Here is an 18072-nt window from a genome sequence, read left to right on the forward strand (position 1 = left end):
GATAGCCCTCGTGTAGCTTTGCGCGAAATTCAAAAAACAAACAAACACTATTTTAAGTACCATTACTTTATTTTATTGTTTACTTTACGTGTAGTTTTATTAAATAAATTTACGTACAAGTAGTTTTATTAGATAAAGTTACGTCTACGTGAGCGTAATTTTTTTTTTTAAATAGACCAGAATTTATCGATCTAACACATAATGCCTGCAAGAAAGCGTAGTTTAAATGGCGTGCGTGAAAATAATAGTATAAGAAAAACTCAAGCAAAGAGCATGAAAACTACCGCAAATGTTTTGCGTGTCGCGGGTAGTACATATATATTAATTGATAACCAAAGACGAATACACATATAGTTTTACGCTCCAACAAAGCTATGTAATGATACAGTTCTTGCGCTAAGATTTGTCACCAAGATCCTATAGGACCACATTTATGGACTTAGCGGACCTGAAGTTTAGTGAGAGTGAGTCACGGTCGATGATGACTACAGATGATTTGATCGTTGAAGCTGGAAGAAATGATTGAATATTGATTCAAATTTCACGAAAATATGTATTTGTCATATACGTAGAATATTATAACTCGGGCGAACGCAAAATTTACTCCGCGAAATCATTAATTATCGAAACTAATTCATAGAGTTGTAAGTTGTAACAAACAAGTCAAGATGCATGATTATTTTGGGTATTTCACCAGTTTTCAAAGTTGTAGCGATTGTTGCATAACACCTCAACCTGGAAGTGACTTCTGCTCTTGAAAAACATAAAACAAACCGTACTGCGTTATTCAGTGGCAACATTCTTATACACTTCCGTATCTGTATTGCATAATAGGAGATTACCTTGATGTTCAACATGGCTGCATTAATGAAAATTGGAACGTTATATCCCTTATTATTCTTTTTAAAACAACAATGATATATATATTTTATTAATTAACATATAATTAAGGAATTAAATGTATCATGCCAACTAGGCCTATAATATCATTAAGCTTACAAGCCTTATATTCTGGCTCAAGAATTGGAACCCCTCTTTTTAAAAACTCTGTACCCACTCCTGTGACCTATACGATCTAAAAACAAAACAACAACTCAACATTCAAATTTGAGAAAAACAAAGAGCTCATTTTATACCCTTTTCCATCCCAGCTATTAGAGGGCCGAGAATGACCTAGTGGTTAGCATGGCCGAAATATTTCGTGGTTCGTGTCTCGCAGCCGTAAAAATATGTTCCGAAATTTGGTTATATCACACTATTCGGTCAAAGAAGATCAGACTGAGAGTTGACGACGAGTGTTGTTGACCAGATGCCTTCTCGCTGGTCTGTAAATTCAAAATTGTGGGTGGCTATGCGCAGATAACCTTCTGTGGAGCTTTGCGTAAAAATGATAAAACAAATGATTAATTTCAACTCACGTATCCATAATCAGTAAAAGCAAATTTCTAGACGACGGAACTACAATCTTGTTAAGCGTTAGTAGATAATTGTGTTGGATTAATTCTCTACCAATACTTGGTAAGTTGTGAGAATAGGGGTAGAAATATGTTTTATTTTAAAGTGTGGCATCAACCGAAAACCCCGTGTGAGGGGTCAGTATACAAAAGCCCTATATTGTGCGGGAGCTTTTAATATTGACTGTTCCACCTATACTTCTGTGTTTGCTACAATGTTCTAAAAGTCGTAATGCTTGCTGCTCCCTCTACCGAATGTTGTGAAGTTGTACTGCGTGTCAACAAATACAGTTCTTACCTTCCAACACAACCAACTGACCACTATAGTCATCACGGGATGGGATTTACTTCAAAAGGATATTTTTCTACAAGTAAATCTCAACTACTCAGAGTGAAAGACGCCTGGCTACGTATCAAAATCCTGACAGAGTTGTTTGTTCGTATTCACACACACCAAAAGTTTTTGTGAGTTTATATGGGCGTTCCTTGTTTTTAGTCGTTGTACAGAAACTCATGCCTTTCTTCTCGTGTTCTGTACAAGCCAGTTTTGACGTCTCAACCAACTTATTCATTTCCACCTAGAGTTTAAAGATCGTGTTTGTTAACTTCTGTGTAAAACTGTTTCCGGTGTAGGACGAGACGCAAGCTTAACCTAAGTTTCTATAGTAAATCTTTTACAAAAACTGGTGTAAAGCAGGCTAAACACAAAGCCCTTAGCCACAGGTTCCCTCACCACCCCGCAAATATACTTCAAAAACGTATAAAAGGAAACACAATAGTGAATCTTAATACATTAATCGTTTTATTATGAACAATTTGATGTCGTTATTCAGAAAAGACAACAAAAAACAAAGAAAAAACTTAAGTTTATTAAGTAAAGGTTCTCTATTATTCGTTCTTAGTCAAAAGTGTTAGTATCCAGTATAAATTTTATTTTCTTATCAACATCATAACACTGTCTACATTCCCCTACCTTATCGCTGTGCTAATCTCGCTAAATGCCATATTTATCTAAGGTATTGAATGCATAAATATATTATTTGCACGTGTATGTGTGAATATTTAATTAAACACAGGATGCCAGTTTTAATTAGCTAAGAGTGATATGAAACCGGTTATAGTTGAAAGAAGAAAAAAAATTGATTTTTGAATAGAATAACTATCAAAAATATATATAAAAAAATCGAATATTCAGAATCAGGCCTATTCTTTTACCGATCTTATGTTGGATCAATATAATACGAACGTGAGTTGCCTTATTAAAGAGAACTACTGCTGCCCTCTTACAGACAGACCCAGAAATAACTTGGCTGTAACGTTAATAATTGTTACAAGACACTAGGGACTTTTGAAGTTATTCAGGCAGAATTAAATTTTACATAATTAAATTGCAAGAATATAATCTCTTGATTACATGGTTTATTATAAAATTATTATGCATATATCAACCAATATTTTCATAACGATTCGCATATAAACAACAATAAACTTCAATACTCGGACGAAAGAGTAATAATGAGTCCTATGTAAGTATTCTGTTCAAAAGTACTTTTTTTGGGCGGAAGTGGTCCATAACGTTTCCATCGTATCAATCTACAAGTCGAAATAAACAACATCCCGGGATTATTTTAACATATCTTTTGTTTGTTAAGTAAGAAAACAAAAACAGTGGTTTACTAAGTCTTCTAGATTTAAGGTTTTCAGGCGTACGATTATACATTATAAAGCACAGTCTACTTTCGATTTATTAGCTATTTCTTCAACAAAAATAAAATTATTTAGATTAGTTTGAATATAATAAAAGATAATGAAATATTCCACACTTTTAGTCACAAAAACTCACATCGTCATTAAGAATTGAGTAGATGTGCAATTTTGCTCATTTTTTGAGAAGTGGCACAGCGGTTTGTCTGCCAATTTACAACGCTAGAAACCGGGTTTCGATACCCGTGGTGGGCAGAGCACAGATAGCCTATTGTGTAGTTTTGTGCTTAACTTCAAACAAACAAATAAACATATAAACCCTTGGTGAAAGCCCGACAGGTCCGGTGAAAGTCTACAAGTAAAAACAATCTCTTAGTCCATAATGGACTTTCTTTTTGAAGCTCTTGTAATGCACTTTAAATGTCTTACCTTAAACGTTTTGTAGGTTATTTTAAGGAGACTGCACTCCTCTGTCGTTTTTTCTCTTGAAAACATGAAAAACACGCACAGATTGGCTAAAAATGAGCGAAATCTTTGCGAGGATTTTCAGCGGCGTTCATTCTTCGAGGGCCCGGCATGGCCAGGTGGTTAGGGCGTTCGACTCACAATCTGCGGGTCACGGGTTCGAATCCCCGTCACACCAAACATGCTCGCCCTTTCAGCCGTGGGTGCATTATAATTTGACGGTCAATCCTACTATTCGTTGGTAAAAGAATAGCCCAACAGTTGGTCGTGGGTGGTGAAGACTAGCTGCCTTCCCTCTGGTCTTACACTGTTAAATTAGGGACGGCTAGCGCAGATAGCCCTCGTGTAGCTTTGCGCGAAATCCATAACAAACAAACATTCTTCGAGAAAATTGTTGTAAGACAGGGGAAGTGTTTTTTTGTACTCAGATCCGCTGAACGAAACAAGGCAGAGCTGGGTAATTTTAGAAATCATACTTAAAGAAATCTGTCCTATAATATACGGAATTGTGAGCTCATCCAGTATTTTCAGCGATACTTTAGAGAACGAATTATTCCTCAGTTAAAGTCAGGCGGTAAACTGGACTTCACAGTATGTCACAATCTCAGCGTAAAGTCAGGCGGTAAACTGGACTCTACAGTATGTCACAATCTCAGCGTAAAGTCAGGCGGTAAACTGGATTTTACAGTATATCTCAATCTCAGTGTCAACTGACTAGCAACTTTTCCAGAAGCTTCGTCTTGTTACATTGATAAAATAGAAACTGTTGGCGAATATTTCTAGAATGTTTTATGTGCATATGCAATAAACACGGCTTTAGGTGATGTAGGCATAAAAACCTATGTAAGGTCTTGTACTTAATAGAAGGTTTTAGTTAAAGTTGTCATTGCAACAGAGATTCCACTAAAATAAACCATTCTGAATTATCTAAGCCACGGGTTTCGTAATAACAAAGATCCATACACACACTCAGTGGTTTAAATAGACAACAACCCGAACAGGTATTCAAACCTTTATATAGAAGGGTTCTAAAATTATCTTCTTGTAGAATATAACGCATCCATTTCGAGAGTGTGTAGAATATCTTGCGGTTATTCCAGTCAAGAGATCTTTCTTTTTATTGTTTCATAGCGTGAAAAATAAAATGTCAAAAACAAAGGCCTTAACTCTTATAGATATATTTCCTTTAGCGCTGAGTTGACAAATCCATTGTTTAGTACTGTCAAAAACAAAGGCCTTAACCCTTATAGATATATTTCCTTTAGCGCTGAGTTGACAAATCCATTGTTAAGTACTTTTACGCCAACACATCTTGTTTCACCAGTAAAAAAAAACAAGATCGAAAAGCATGAATAACGAACAGTAAAACTGACTTTCAAATATTTCTAGAAAATACCCAATATAACTACAGAGATTAGTGTTGGCTGAGACTTGTCACGCCTTCTGTATGTGTAGAAATAATCAGGCTTGCGATGGTTTTATTGTCTTGAAATTTTTAAATGTTCTACAGTAATTTCTATACGATGAATCCGAAAATGATATACATTTTTCTCCATCACGTACACATTTTTCACAAAACGACATAACGCAATACGTAAAATAAAGACCACAACACGTAGTTTCGAGACTTAAAGACGTAGATTTCACACACAAAATTCAGGATGAATGAGGATGCATGTTCGTTTGACATCAGTGTTCTTCTCTTTTCCTCAGTTTGTTTTTATTTTTATTAAGATAATAATAAAAGCTGTTCATTGTGGTGAACGAAATAATAATTTGATCTAAGTAAAAGAAGAAAACCCGATTTGTAAAAAAAAAATCCTTACATGATAGAAAAAAAAATGAAGTTCTGGCTGAAAACATAAACAAAATCACTTCAATGTAACATAAACAAAATCACCTCAATCTAACAAAAGCAAAATCAGTGTTTCTTTCGAACTGCTATGTTTCATGTGTATTATCAAAAACTAGTTTCGAAATACAAAAATAATTTTTAAAAATCACGTCTAAAAACATAGGAATAAAAATGACGCCATCCACATATTTTGCATCAGAACTAAAGTAGAGTGTAGCACAGACGACAATAACTTCGCACATCAGGCACCAACCTCATGTGGTATACCATAATCTTCACCAATGTATCCTGCCGATTTTCATTTAAATAGACCTCAGCTATCTTAGCTTGTCCCTGCAAGAGCGGTCAGCCGAATGCGGGAACAGATATAAATGCAGGCGTGACCCTCGCAAACAACGAATGTGTGTGTATAACGATCGCTAGAAATAGCTAGCTCCGTTGTTTGGGCAGATGTGGGGGAGAATAGCCATTGTCCAGCTAGGGTTTGACGTTACAGCAAAATATCCTCTCCGTGTCCACTCTCCACGTGCTCGGCCGTGCGCGTGCATTCAACCGGATGCCTCAAAAATCGTAGCCAGTCGTCAACACAATAGCGATGTTCAGCTTTGTCGGTTATACTCCGACAACCAAAGGAATTATTGGCACGTAAACTATTTGTTCAATGTGTGGGAACTGGCATTCAAGTCTTTAACTTAATTAATTAATCACAGTTCGAAGCAGGCATAATAGTTATTTTGTAAGCTATGGATAATGCAGAACATTAACGTAATTTTTCAGGAAAAAAACGATTTTCTGGATTACAGAAATTGGGTTTTATTAAGTACAATGCGCATTTGTGTAGAGTATATAAAATACTATTGGAACACATGTAACTAGATCTATGTAACCCACTTTCTCTACGTTTAATATGTAGAGTATATCAAATACTATTTGAACACATGTAACTAGATCTATGTAACCCGCTTTCTCTACGTTTAATATGTAGAGTATATCAAATACTATTTGAACACATGTAACTAGATCTATGTAACACGCTTTCTCTACGTTTAATATGTAGAGTATATCAAATACTATTGGAACACATGTAACTCGATCTATGTAACACGCTTTCTCTACGTTTAATATGTAGAGTATATCCAATACTATTGGAACACATGTAACTAGATCTATGTAACCCACTTTCTCTACGTTTAATATGTAGACTATATCAAATATTATTGGAACACATGTAACTAGATCTATGTAACCCGCTTTCTCTACGTTTAATATTCGGATAAATAAAAAAGACACTTAAAATAGTGTTACACCTCTTTACATTTTAGCCTTGATATATTTAGTGATTAATAATTATATTTTATGTAATGAACTTTCTGTCACTTCTTACGTTGAATTTTCTATTAACTTCGTTTGTACTTTTTGAAAATATAAAATCACACCTGTTTTATCCACAAATACGCTACAAGTTTGTAAATCGATGTGTGCATTTGACTTAAATAAAGTATCACTTCAAACAAGTTTAATATTTAAAACATAAAATAAGCCTTGAACTTAATTAAGAAACTAAAAAATGCCTAGTTAAACGAAATGGTAATTTCTAAAGCTAGCGATTCCATCTGTCTAACAATCTAAATCTAGTTGATTGTCATTGTATGTAAGAAAGTAGTAAGTAGTAAGCGAGTAAGAAAAATAGGCAACTGCCTAAGGCGACAAAAAACCACTAAAAATTGTAATATCTTATGAGTAACAGTAAAGAAAGAACATGTTATGATAAGTCAACAACTCTACATCTGCCATATACAGTACCGAAGAGGCCTTTCGCCCAATACCAAGGCTCATCAGGCTGGGCCACTGGGTTTGGTTTGAATTTCGCGCAAAGCTACAAGAGGGCTATCTGCGCTAGCCACCCCTAGTTTAGCAGTGTAAGACTAGAGGGAAGGCAGACAGTCATCACCACCAACCGCCAACTCTTGGGCTACTCTTTTACCAACCGTCACATTATAATGCCCCCACGGCTGAAAGGGCGAGTGTGTTTGGTGGGACGGGGATTTGAACCCACGACCCTCAGATTGCGAGTCATTGCGAGCCAGGGCCATTGGTCGGGATACAATAAACGTAGTAGTGGTCGAGGTACTATATATATCACCAACTTTCATGGACAACACACTTTGGTGTGACTCAGATTAAGTAAACGAATTGTAATGGTTATAAATTTCATTTAAGTTATCTATAAATCACATTTTAGGGTAAGGATTAATAACACAATATTATTTTTTATAACCTTGATTATTTAGTTTTTATTGTTAACATTATATTTGGATTTACCTTACTATCATTCAGAAGAACTGGCGAAACAACAAGCTAATTTTGTTCCTGGAGTTGGTCGAGCAACCACGGCGTCAACGGGAGAAAACTACGTTCGTACTTCTAAGAATTTAAGAGTAAAAGTTAAAAAGAATATACTTTAATATGTCAATCGCACTACATCTGCCATATCCAGTAGCGACGAAGCCTTTCACTCAATACCAGGTCTCATTAGGCCGGCTGGGATATCTCTCTTAATTTTACTTTCAAATAGAGTCGTCTATTTCGTGCTCCTTGTACCTTCTTTTACTTTACCTGAAAACTGCATTCGTAGACACAGACACGATAAGGTAATTAACTTAAATATAAAACTACAGTCGAGTATACTTAAATATACTTCTTAACTTTACAGCTAAAATACCTAAATCTAAACAGTTCGAAGTAAGACACATACTGCTATACTAAAAGTTTATTAGAAATTGTGCCATTTTGCTCATGTAATGTTATATATATATACTAATAGTGCAGGAGTTCCGCAGGAGAACAACATTCTAAAACCTTGCCTTGGGCAGCAAAATTCCTAAGGTCAATCCTGGATAGAATATGTTGGAAAATTAGTAAAATTAAAAGTTTTCACATGCTAAATGTAAATGAAATAACACGGCTTGTTTATCGTGTTTGCAAAATATATTTCATTACACTGTTTTACTAAAGAAGACATTTAAGTTTGGAGGAAGTGTAACGTAGCCTCGTTATGCTACAACTTGGAGTGTATGTCTCAACGCTGTGTTGCTGTTATTTTATACGTGTGAGTCAAAGTGTTGAGTAATCCTTACTGTAAAAATCTGATTTGTAAATGACTTAAATAAATTTTTTACAGTTTACTTACTTAACCTGGTTCTCACCATAAGATTCGTTGGTCAGGAAAACTGATTATTTATATAGATCCTAGACCACTACTATATCTGTCGTATCGCAGCTTGCCTTATGAGCCCTAGTATTGATGGAAAGGCCTCGTCGGTACTGGATATGGCAGATGTAAGGAGAAGGCATAGAAATAGCTGAACACAGCTACAAACCCAAAACAAGACTGCTTCCTTACCATACAGGATCATCAAGTTTGAAGTTCTTGCATCAACTTAGACTGTCCATAATAGACTCAAGGTTTGTAGCCATGGAAAGCCTATCTTGACTCAGCAAAGTCGCCGAGATTGGGTTTAATACCACCTGAGGTGATCTATTCAAGATTGTACGTCAGTGCTCTTCATAGGTGAGACTGTGTTTTGTCTTCACAGACCATCATCCCAGAACGATTAGATTATCATGAAAGCGCTATCACCATGTTAGCACGATTGAACATGACCACTAAAGTGGTGGGTCCGTTATGACCTGCAACGGCAACAGTTTCAATGGCAAGACTGACCTCTGTGTGTCCTGGGACGGCTTTTAGAAAGCTATGCAGTGCAAGGATGAGATCCTAGACATTTACTTTTGAACAGTAATGTTGCCCACACTGTGCTCCGGTTTTGAAAGAGCTTCTACACGGGTACACTATTGTCCCACGAAATGACCTGCTCCTAATATAAAATCAATCGAGTATATCGGGATCTTACTCCAGCATGCTGTTTCAGCCAAGCTTATGACTCTCACGAATTTGGAGATTCTAATATTGGTTTTTCTGATCAAATATAAAACTGCCCGAATATTCTGTAATGTATTTCTGCTATGTTGAGTTGTGTAAAGACCCGCTGAGAAGAAATTTTATATGAGAAATTTTAAAAGAAAAAAGTCCACAATTATCAGTCCGAATCATAAGTCGGTTAAAAGTCGGACGTTGTTAAAAGAAACACGTAAAGAAGTGGGTGCTGTTTCTGTCACGTTAAAAACAGCACCTACTTTTTAAACGAGTTTTGTTTTCACAGCGAATTTTAACTATTTTTATATTTTCATAGTACATGGATTACTTAGTTTAGCTCTCACTTGGTCCCTTTTTATATGCTGATTTGCTACAAGGAATATTTGTTTGTTTATAATTAAGCACAAAGCTACACAATGGGCTATCTGTGCTCTGCCCACCACGGGTATCGAAACTCGGTTTTTAGCGTTGTAAGTCCGCAGACATACCGCTGTGCCACTGGGGGGGGGGGCTACAAGGAAGAGGCTGTTCTACTATCTGCATAATAAAAAAATCACAGAATATCTGATATGTGATATCGGAGCTCAAGACAGAAAAAATAACGAGTAAACGTTTTGATGTAAAATCAGATCTACAGATACGATTGTCTCTATATCATTATACGTATTGGAAAAATATTAACAACAATAGAAAAAATAAGACTCCAACTAGCGTGTTTACTTTTCTTGATCTGAATTTCACTTTTCTCCAGGGCTAGTATGTTTCAACTGACTATAATGTAGGTCCAAATAATGACAGTTAACATCCAACAACTGATTGAAAATGATCCTTAGTTTAATACAGTAGATAATTTTAAACTATTTTAAACTCTGATAACTGATTATGTGTCTAAATACAGAGTTGAAATCAATAACTTTCGTATTTTGCTCTGTATATATATATATAATATATATACATTTGAGTGTATTTAAGTGTGTAATTATCAAATATATATATATGGAATACAATAATAAATCTTAGTCTTGGTGAATACAACTTTACAAAAAGTAGGTGAGATCTCTTAATTTTATATTATGTGATTTTAATGTATATCTAAATTTTACACACAGCCTCGGAAGTCTCTAAACTCAAAAGTCGGAGAAATGCAAAAATATGTGCTGTACAGTACTTAATATTCTAATAGCGATGATTCAAAATGAATTTACAAGAACCTGTGACACGTGTCTAAAATAACAATAACTTTCTTACGTATTTTTTCGGCTTGACCTAAAAAATACACAAATTGCTGCAACGACTGAGTGATGTTTTATCGATAAGACAAACTTGTAATAATGTAAAAAAATCAGTAATAAAAGCAGGAGTATTTAACAAATGGAATAACAAATTATATCCGAAAAAATCAAAAGATCTTGTACCGGCGATGAAATTTCAAAATCCTTGTAATTCCGTCACCATGATATATTATTTGAGTAGGTACAAACCACTCTACGTGTGTCACTTACCTTGTCCAGTTCAAGTCTACTTACGAGCAATTAACATACCAGTCGAGATTACCAAGTACACAGGTCTTCATACACAATGATCTATTTTCGTGATCCGAAATCTAGTATCACAAACACGCCCTGTTGGAGAGCTTAGGATTTCTTCTCTTGAGTATAAACTTGAGCGATGAGGGTGAGTTTGTAATACAAACCAGACACATTAACGTAGCGTATCATACATGCATCTTTACATTAATATGGAAAGACAGAGCGTCCACAACTCATATTTTGTTCTACGATATTCGAAGGTACTGTCCAGGCTAACGGTTGGTATTGAAGCTTTGAAGTATACGGTTCTCTGCCAGAGTGTGAAAATTGGGCAAATAGTTCAGCTTATATAGCATTTTCCTTCAATAAATAACTAAGGAGTAGCTATACGGAGTTAAGCGCCAGACCAATGAGCCCGAGGATTTCTTTGATCACTGTGCCACGTTCATCAAATAGCACGTCATCGAAAGCAGCATTAAGCTTTTAGAAAAAAAAAAAAAGTAGGATTAAAGGCTCAGTGTTTAATTCAAATATTGTGTTTACCCTAATTCCTCTTCTCATTCATGACGTATTAGATTATCACGTCGCTACAATTACTCTTTGCTAAGCGCATAATATCCGTCAAATCAGGACCAACGTGTAATCGGCTTTACTAACGTCCGAATCCCGGGCATACATGCCTGCGCATGGCGCAAGCATGGAAGAAGCTGCCGTGACGGCTTAGCTTGGAACCGCCTAACTTTCTTAGCTATCAGTCAGGGAAAGAGAAAAGAAGAACACGTATAAGCGGCTTACCAGGATAACCGACGGTAGGATGGAGAAGGTCAACTCCGGGTGAAGGTAGCCCGATCCCGTTCACGGGGTAAGGTGGAGACTTGAGATAAGCCATACCGGACGAGACTGTGGTCTGGCAGGCTGCTGTAGAGAAAGGAGAACACGAGGAATTAGCCGGTTGGAACGCCACGGTGCCAGTACAAGGGAGATGACCACAGTTGACACTGAACTCCACGGGCGACACCACGTCTGCCAAGCCGGAAGAATACGTTGTTGGTCCCGTGTCTGCTGCTCTAGCGGCACCTGTATAATATAAAATGTTGGTGAGCTTGTACTTGTCTAGATTTGTTTTTTTTTGCAGACACATGTCTTTTGTTGTTTTAAAAAAAATTTAAGCTAGAACTATGATTTTTTTAAGCCTACCTGTAGTAAAAGAAAAGAGCACTATATTTCAGAGCAGATTCGGCTGCAGGGTCACGTCACCTAATGGACAGATCAGTCTAAGATCATACTCCCACCCTTAAGCCCATCAGTTTTATTACTGACACTGTTCCCACACTGGAGTAGGCTTGTCCATCAGCTAAACAGACCTTGCTCTGGGTAATTTGACAGTGCTTGCACGAGCACAGCAGGTGCTCCTCCTTTCCGAGCAGCTCCGCACGTGACACGCCAATCACGTGCTCATCGAAAGAACAGATGGCCGCTAGCAGGCTGAATTTTGAGTGAGTCTGTCTTTTGATTGGTTGATTGTTCTATTGCGTGCAAACGTAAAGACAAAAGGCGGGGCTATGCAGAACAGTTTCCTCGCACGGGTTCTATATGCTTGCAGTGGTATGTATGTCACAACGAGTGGGAAATTAACCAGATTATAACGAAAACAGGTCATCAAATTTTCAAGTCGTTCTAAAAGAAGCCGGAATCAAAAAAAGACCCTACCACAAGTGACCGTATCTATCAATGAACGAGAACTGGAAAAAGCGATAAGGGCAAACCGGCTATTAATTATCAAAACGTTCGTCCTCTTGAAAACGATGATTTTCTCTGGCATCACAAGCGAGATAACAGTGGTGACATCTAGTTATTTAATTTACGATCCACAGCAAAAGAAGTTCTCAATTGTTGGCACTTTGTACTATATATATATATACGTTAGTGTTACATTTCAAAAAAATTAAGATTTAATTCTTTTGAAACACATGAATTTGTTGTCGTGAAATTCAAGAAATATACCAAGAAACTCTTTCAAAAAAATTTAAAAAAATAAGCATTGTTAAATTACTGTTTAGAAGTATATACAAGGAAATCAAATCATTTACGAAATCGTAAATTTCTGTCATGCCGACATGCATATATTACTGGATATACTAATTAACAGTATCTTGTTTTTTGTTAAGATGTTCATGCTTCGTAGAAAATATGTTTATATGCAATGCAGCACAGAAACAGAATCTCGCCATGGGCGTTTGCAGGGGGTAGGACATTTTCCCCCACTGGTAAATGAAAAAGATAATTCTTTCTTCCCCTCCTGGAAAACTTTGCCCCCCCCCCATGAATCCCGCATGTGAAAACAAAGCACTGTAGAAAATAAAAGTTTTGAGACGGAATATTGTCGAAATATCGTGCATTTATAATAAAGTTTTTTTCATTACACAGTCAAGCTGCCTCAAAACACGTTATCAAGAGTTTTGTAGGCTAATAAGCAGCACGAGCTTTGGTTTCCAAATACGATTATAAATGTGACCAAGTAGCTGACCTCGAACTGTCCAGAATATGGACAGTAACTCTAAATGGCTCAGGTGTCGTTTGTCATAGGTGTCAAGGACACACGCCATGTTCCATTAGTCCCCAAGCTACTCTACTTCCACACCTGCCAATCACGATCTATCATCGAGTCTATTGTTTACACTAATGGAAGGTTAAAAGGTGTGTTTAAAGCGTCATACTTGACGACACGTATTCACCCTGCACCTTAGGGTGACAACTCTTTAGTGCCTGACACGGGCCAGTAATCATTTGGAGAAAAGTTTCATTTTACACATACTGTGCTTATTTTGAGTACTTTACGGCCTGTTCTACAGTACCATCATCATCGTGTAGGTGTCTATTTCAGTAGCTCACAGATCTTGCAAGAGATTTTAGTAAAAGTTAAATATTGACAATAAAACGTCTTTACAGATAAAGAAAGACCTTTGTTACAAATAATTTAACTAAAGATTTAGTAATTACATTTCCTTATTTTTTTGTTTGTTTTATTGTAAGCTGTCGTAGTAACTCCATTATTGATGATTGTTTTCTCAATAACTATCTCACAAAAGTATATTTCATGTTTTACTGCTTACGCCAGCGTTTCCCCAACTTTTGTCATCCACGCCCCTCTTTAATAAGTGTTGGAGGCGACCGACACTGAAACCCTAGCCAGGTGGTTAGGGCGCTCGACTCGCAATTTGTGGATCGCGGGTTCAAATCCCTTCACACCAAACATGTTCGCTCCTTTCAGCCATGGGGGCATTATAATGTGACGGTCAAAGCCAGTATTCGTTGGTAAAAGAGTAGTCCAAGAGTTGGCGGTAGGTGGTGATGACTAGCTGTTTTCTCTCTAGTCTTACACTGCGAAATTAGGGACGGCTAGCGCAGATAGCCCTCGTGAAGCTTTGCGCGAAATCCATAACAAACAAACTGAAACCCTGTGTATTATTTTCTGACAAACAGTTTAGTTAACCCTAGAATTACCGATGGAGCTCATGTCCTCCAGCTTTTTAAACACATTTTTCTAAAGTATTTATATAACACATTGCTCGTGAATCCATGACTTTGTTTTCTAAAGGGTTTCTAATGACATATGAGTCATACAAGAACAGACTTTTAGTATCGCAGTTACTTCCACAACCTGCCGCTGGGGTCTCCTATGTATTTAATTAGTAATTTCGCCTAATTTGTTTGGTCAATTATTTACACTGAGTTGTAACAGGCAAAAATAGATACTTTTTCAATATTATACAATACCCCTCCTGTAATACGCGGTAGGCAAGCAAGTTGGTGATTTGAGTATATAAACTGTACGAATTTGAGTTAAGCATACCGATCTAAGTATACATAGTATCTCAAAAATCGGTTGTATTCTTTATAAATACCGAGAATAATACATTTTCTGTATCCACACTTATGATTTAAGATATTTAGTATTATGATTTCATCTAGTTCCACGGACTTAGTCGTGAATTGTATGTCTTTCAGAGTTTTTCAAAGGAATATTTAAAATAGAGTTTGTGTGAACAAAAATAGAGGGGAGGGGGGTATCCTCTCCTTCACCTGTTGTTACCGTAAACTTTTAGTATCTATATGTTGAATCAACGATGTTGGAACTACTGCAGAATTCATAAGAACGGGAAGATGTTGGTAATATACAGAGCCAGCTGTCTCTATTTTATACATAAATAACAAATAATACAGGCTTCCCACAAAAACAACACCTACACAACATGGCCTACATTCATATCACCCCATGATCTTATCAGTGAGATATCACGATTGTGATGTGACATGCAAAACACCAATTCCAACAACTTTGCACAATTTTCAGGTGTTATGAAGGGATTTTTTATTGATCATACATAGACAAAATGTGTCAACTTACAAAAAACTGTGAGAAATAAAAAGAATACAGTGTCTAAATGATACAGCAGCTGTTCTGAGAAAGTATCATCTATTTCACCAAGCCATATTTCTGTATGAATCCAAACCACTGAATTTGTATCAATATTGTTTATATTTTGTCAGAAATAAAAAACAACAACTGATATCCAAGGAATAATAATAATAACAAAACAAACATTAGCATAAAAGTGTTTACGTGATAGATGACACGTGCTGCTGATAGTAACAAGAATATGTAATTTATAAACATCACGTAATTTGCGAACATACGTAGATAATATCTGTTTAAAAATACTTAAGCTATGAACAGATGTTTCTCTAATATACAGTTTACTGAAAAACGCGATTTAATGTCTGTATTAATACTTGTATATAACAGCTTATATATATATATAAATAATAGCTATAATGTTAACAGGTGCTAAAATGATAAGACTCAAAGTCTCCGATAACTGACGTTCAAATATTCATCATGGATAAGAGGATGAATCAAAAGGAAATTTTGATATTCTCTCAAACTTTAAAGAATGGTCTAACAAACCCTATTAGTTATTCTCCCTATCGTCTACACAAGTATATCCATCCGTTCGTCAGATCGCTGATTGTACAACCCTATAACTGAATATTGCTTTGAAAATATTCAACTCAAAATATTATTGATACCTTGTTTGTGTGCGTATTGAATAAAGACTGATTCGTACTCTTAATGTCTATATTTAACAAGTATCAGGGGGGAAAGTATCGCTAAGTAAAAAAGCTGAGCAGGGTTGGCTACTGAACTTGAAAAAAAAAGAAACCAAACAAGATAGTGATGGAAGTGGACATATCACTTGATCCAAATAACGATCACGTAGCAGACTAAGCCATCTCGACTTTACATGGAAAATAAAATCCTTACATTACTGGATTTCCCACTTTTTCTATGAAAAGCTTGGTGTTTGAATATAATCTCAGTTTTCATTTTTATACCTTTCCTTCAGTTAACTTTAGAATACTACTTTTACGACTATTTTACAATGAGTAAGATTTTACGATTGGAAATTCTGGTTCTATTTGTTTTGCCAGTGAATAAGCCAGTACTGTAAGGATTTTATTCTGCTAGGGGACCATTAGCCGGATCAAGTGATATGTCCACTTCCATCCCTATCTTGTTTAGTTCCTTTTTTCAAGTTCAGTAGCCAGTCATACATAGCATTTTTATTTAGCGATAAATATTTTCCTAATACTTGCTTGTTTACTTTTTTATTTATAAAATGGCGTACATGGGTTACTAGATTATAGAGTATATTCTAAAGTTTTATAAATTTTGCATATAATAATAATAAAATAGGTAGTCAAAGATCATGAAGACTGTTTTGCTCTATCAAATGATGATAAAATTATAGTCACTGTTAGAACTACACAGGCGTTAGGCCTATGAGAGGAAAGTTCATGATGAACAAAAATAAGAAATCTCGGTTTTGGCTATTCGCCGGTTTTCGACTTTGGGACGTTCTGGATAGCTGAAAAGCGGCATATACATACAGGGGATAAAGCGAATATGCTAGATAGCTCTTTATATCTAGCTTCTGATGGCTTGTAGAGAAGAAAATCCAGATGACTTTTGTATTACTTTGATACGGGCGTCCATGTCATCCCTACATATAAAGTGGTTAAAGAGACAGATTAAAGGTCGTCATGTATTCATTTAGACCGTTTAAGGTTGTTGAATACAAAACTTCAAGGTCATGGTTCGAAGTTTCATGTTTATTCGTGACTGAACACTCAATTTTGAGGTCGTTTCTGTGTGTAATTAGTTTGAAGTAGTCATGTGTTTGTGTGTTGTTTTAAGAGTGTTGAATACGAAGTGTCAAGGTCGTAGTTTGGAGTTTAATGTTTAGGTGCTTGAACACTTACTTCTGGAATCCTGATGAGTATGTGTTTTTGTTAGATATATAGTGTTAATGTCATGTTATACGTTCTTATGCTTGAATTCTTGATTCTGATGTCAGTAGAGTAAGATTTTATCAGATTATTGCATATAAAGCTGAGAAAGTCAGTTATTATGTATACGTGGTATGACAAATTCAGATGTCATGTATAAATAATCTGAGAATCTTAACTATTATGTACAGTTATCATGTTCAAACTGTTTGAGAAACTGATACCACGTTTCAATCATTCGAGAAATTTGGCTGTTATGCATATATGTGTTGAGAAACTCGATTATCATCCACTTCTATATATTAGGTCGTCAAGATATGAATGTCACGTTTTGGAACACTGTCATCCAACCCCCCCCCCCCCAAAAAAAAAACACGGACTCACATATACTAGTTAAGCGAACCGCCTAAACGTCAAGTTAGTGTAGCCTATATAATGCGTAAAGTTTAGTATACTCTAATCCCTTATAGTGATGGCACACGACGAGACACACATTCGGCATGTAAATGCTGTTTGAATACAAAAAGGGAAACAACGCCTCTGTAGCCACAAAGAATATCAAAGAAATTTATGGAAATGTTTTGAACGTTCGTAAGTGTTAACGATGGTTCAGCAAATTTCGTTCAGGTGACCTTAGCCTTAAAAACTGTGATGGCAGGGGCCGACATGTTGGAATTGATATAGATGCTCTGAAGAAGCTTGTTGAGTCTAACTCAAGGCAATACACTCTTGAAATAGCCCTGAAATTGCATGTCTCTCATAAAACAATACGTAAAC

At 36.1% G+C, this 18072-nt stretch overlaps 1 protein-coding gene across 4 annotated transcripts in view; it reads right to left on the minus strand.

Annotated features, from left to right (window-relative positions):
• Window positions 1-18072, minus strand: part of LOC106478442 (homeobox protein OTX2-like) — an 85514-nt gene that overhangs the window by 24103 nt on the left and 43339 nt on the right. For 2 of the 4 annotated variants that reach the window (XM_022382051.1, XM_022382041.1), the window contains exons 1-2: window positions 12142-12232; window positions 11740-12021 (exon numbers count right to left, since the gene is read on the minus strand). In XM_022382051.1, the coding sequence (XP_022237759.1) occupies window positions 11740-11833 (94 nt within the window). In that variant the 5' untranslated portion in view covers window positions 11834-12021; window positions 12142-12232. Of the gene's footprint in view, window positions 1-10917; window positions 10936-11739; window positions 12022-12141; window positions 12233-18072 lie in introns of those variants that run through there. The other 2 variants (XM_022382045.1, XM_022382057.1) reach the window with 2 other exon arrangements.

The sequence above is a fragment of the Limulus polyphemus genome, unplaced genomic scaffold (assembly GCF_000517525.1).
Source record: "Limulus polyphemus unplaced genomic scaffold, Limulus_polyphemus-2.1.2 Scaffold10, whole genome shotgun sequence".
NCBI classification, from domain to species: Eukaryota; Metazoa; Arthropoda; class Merostomata; order Xiphosura; family Limulidae; genus Limulus; species Limulus polyphemus.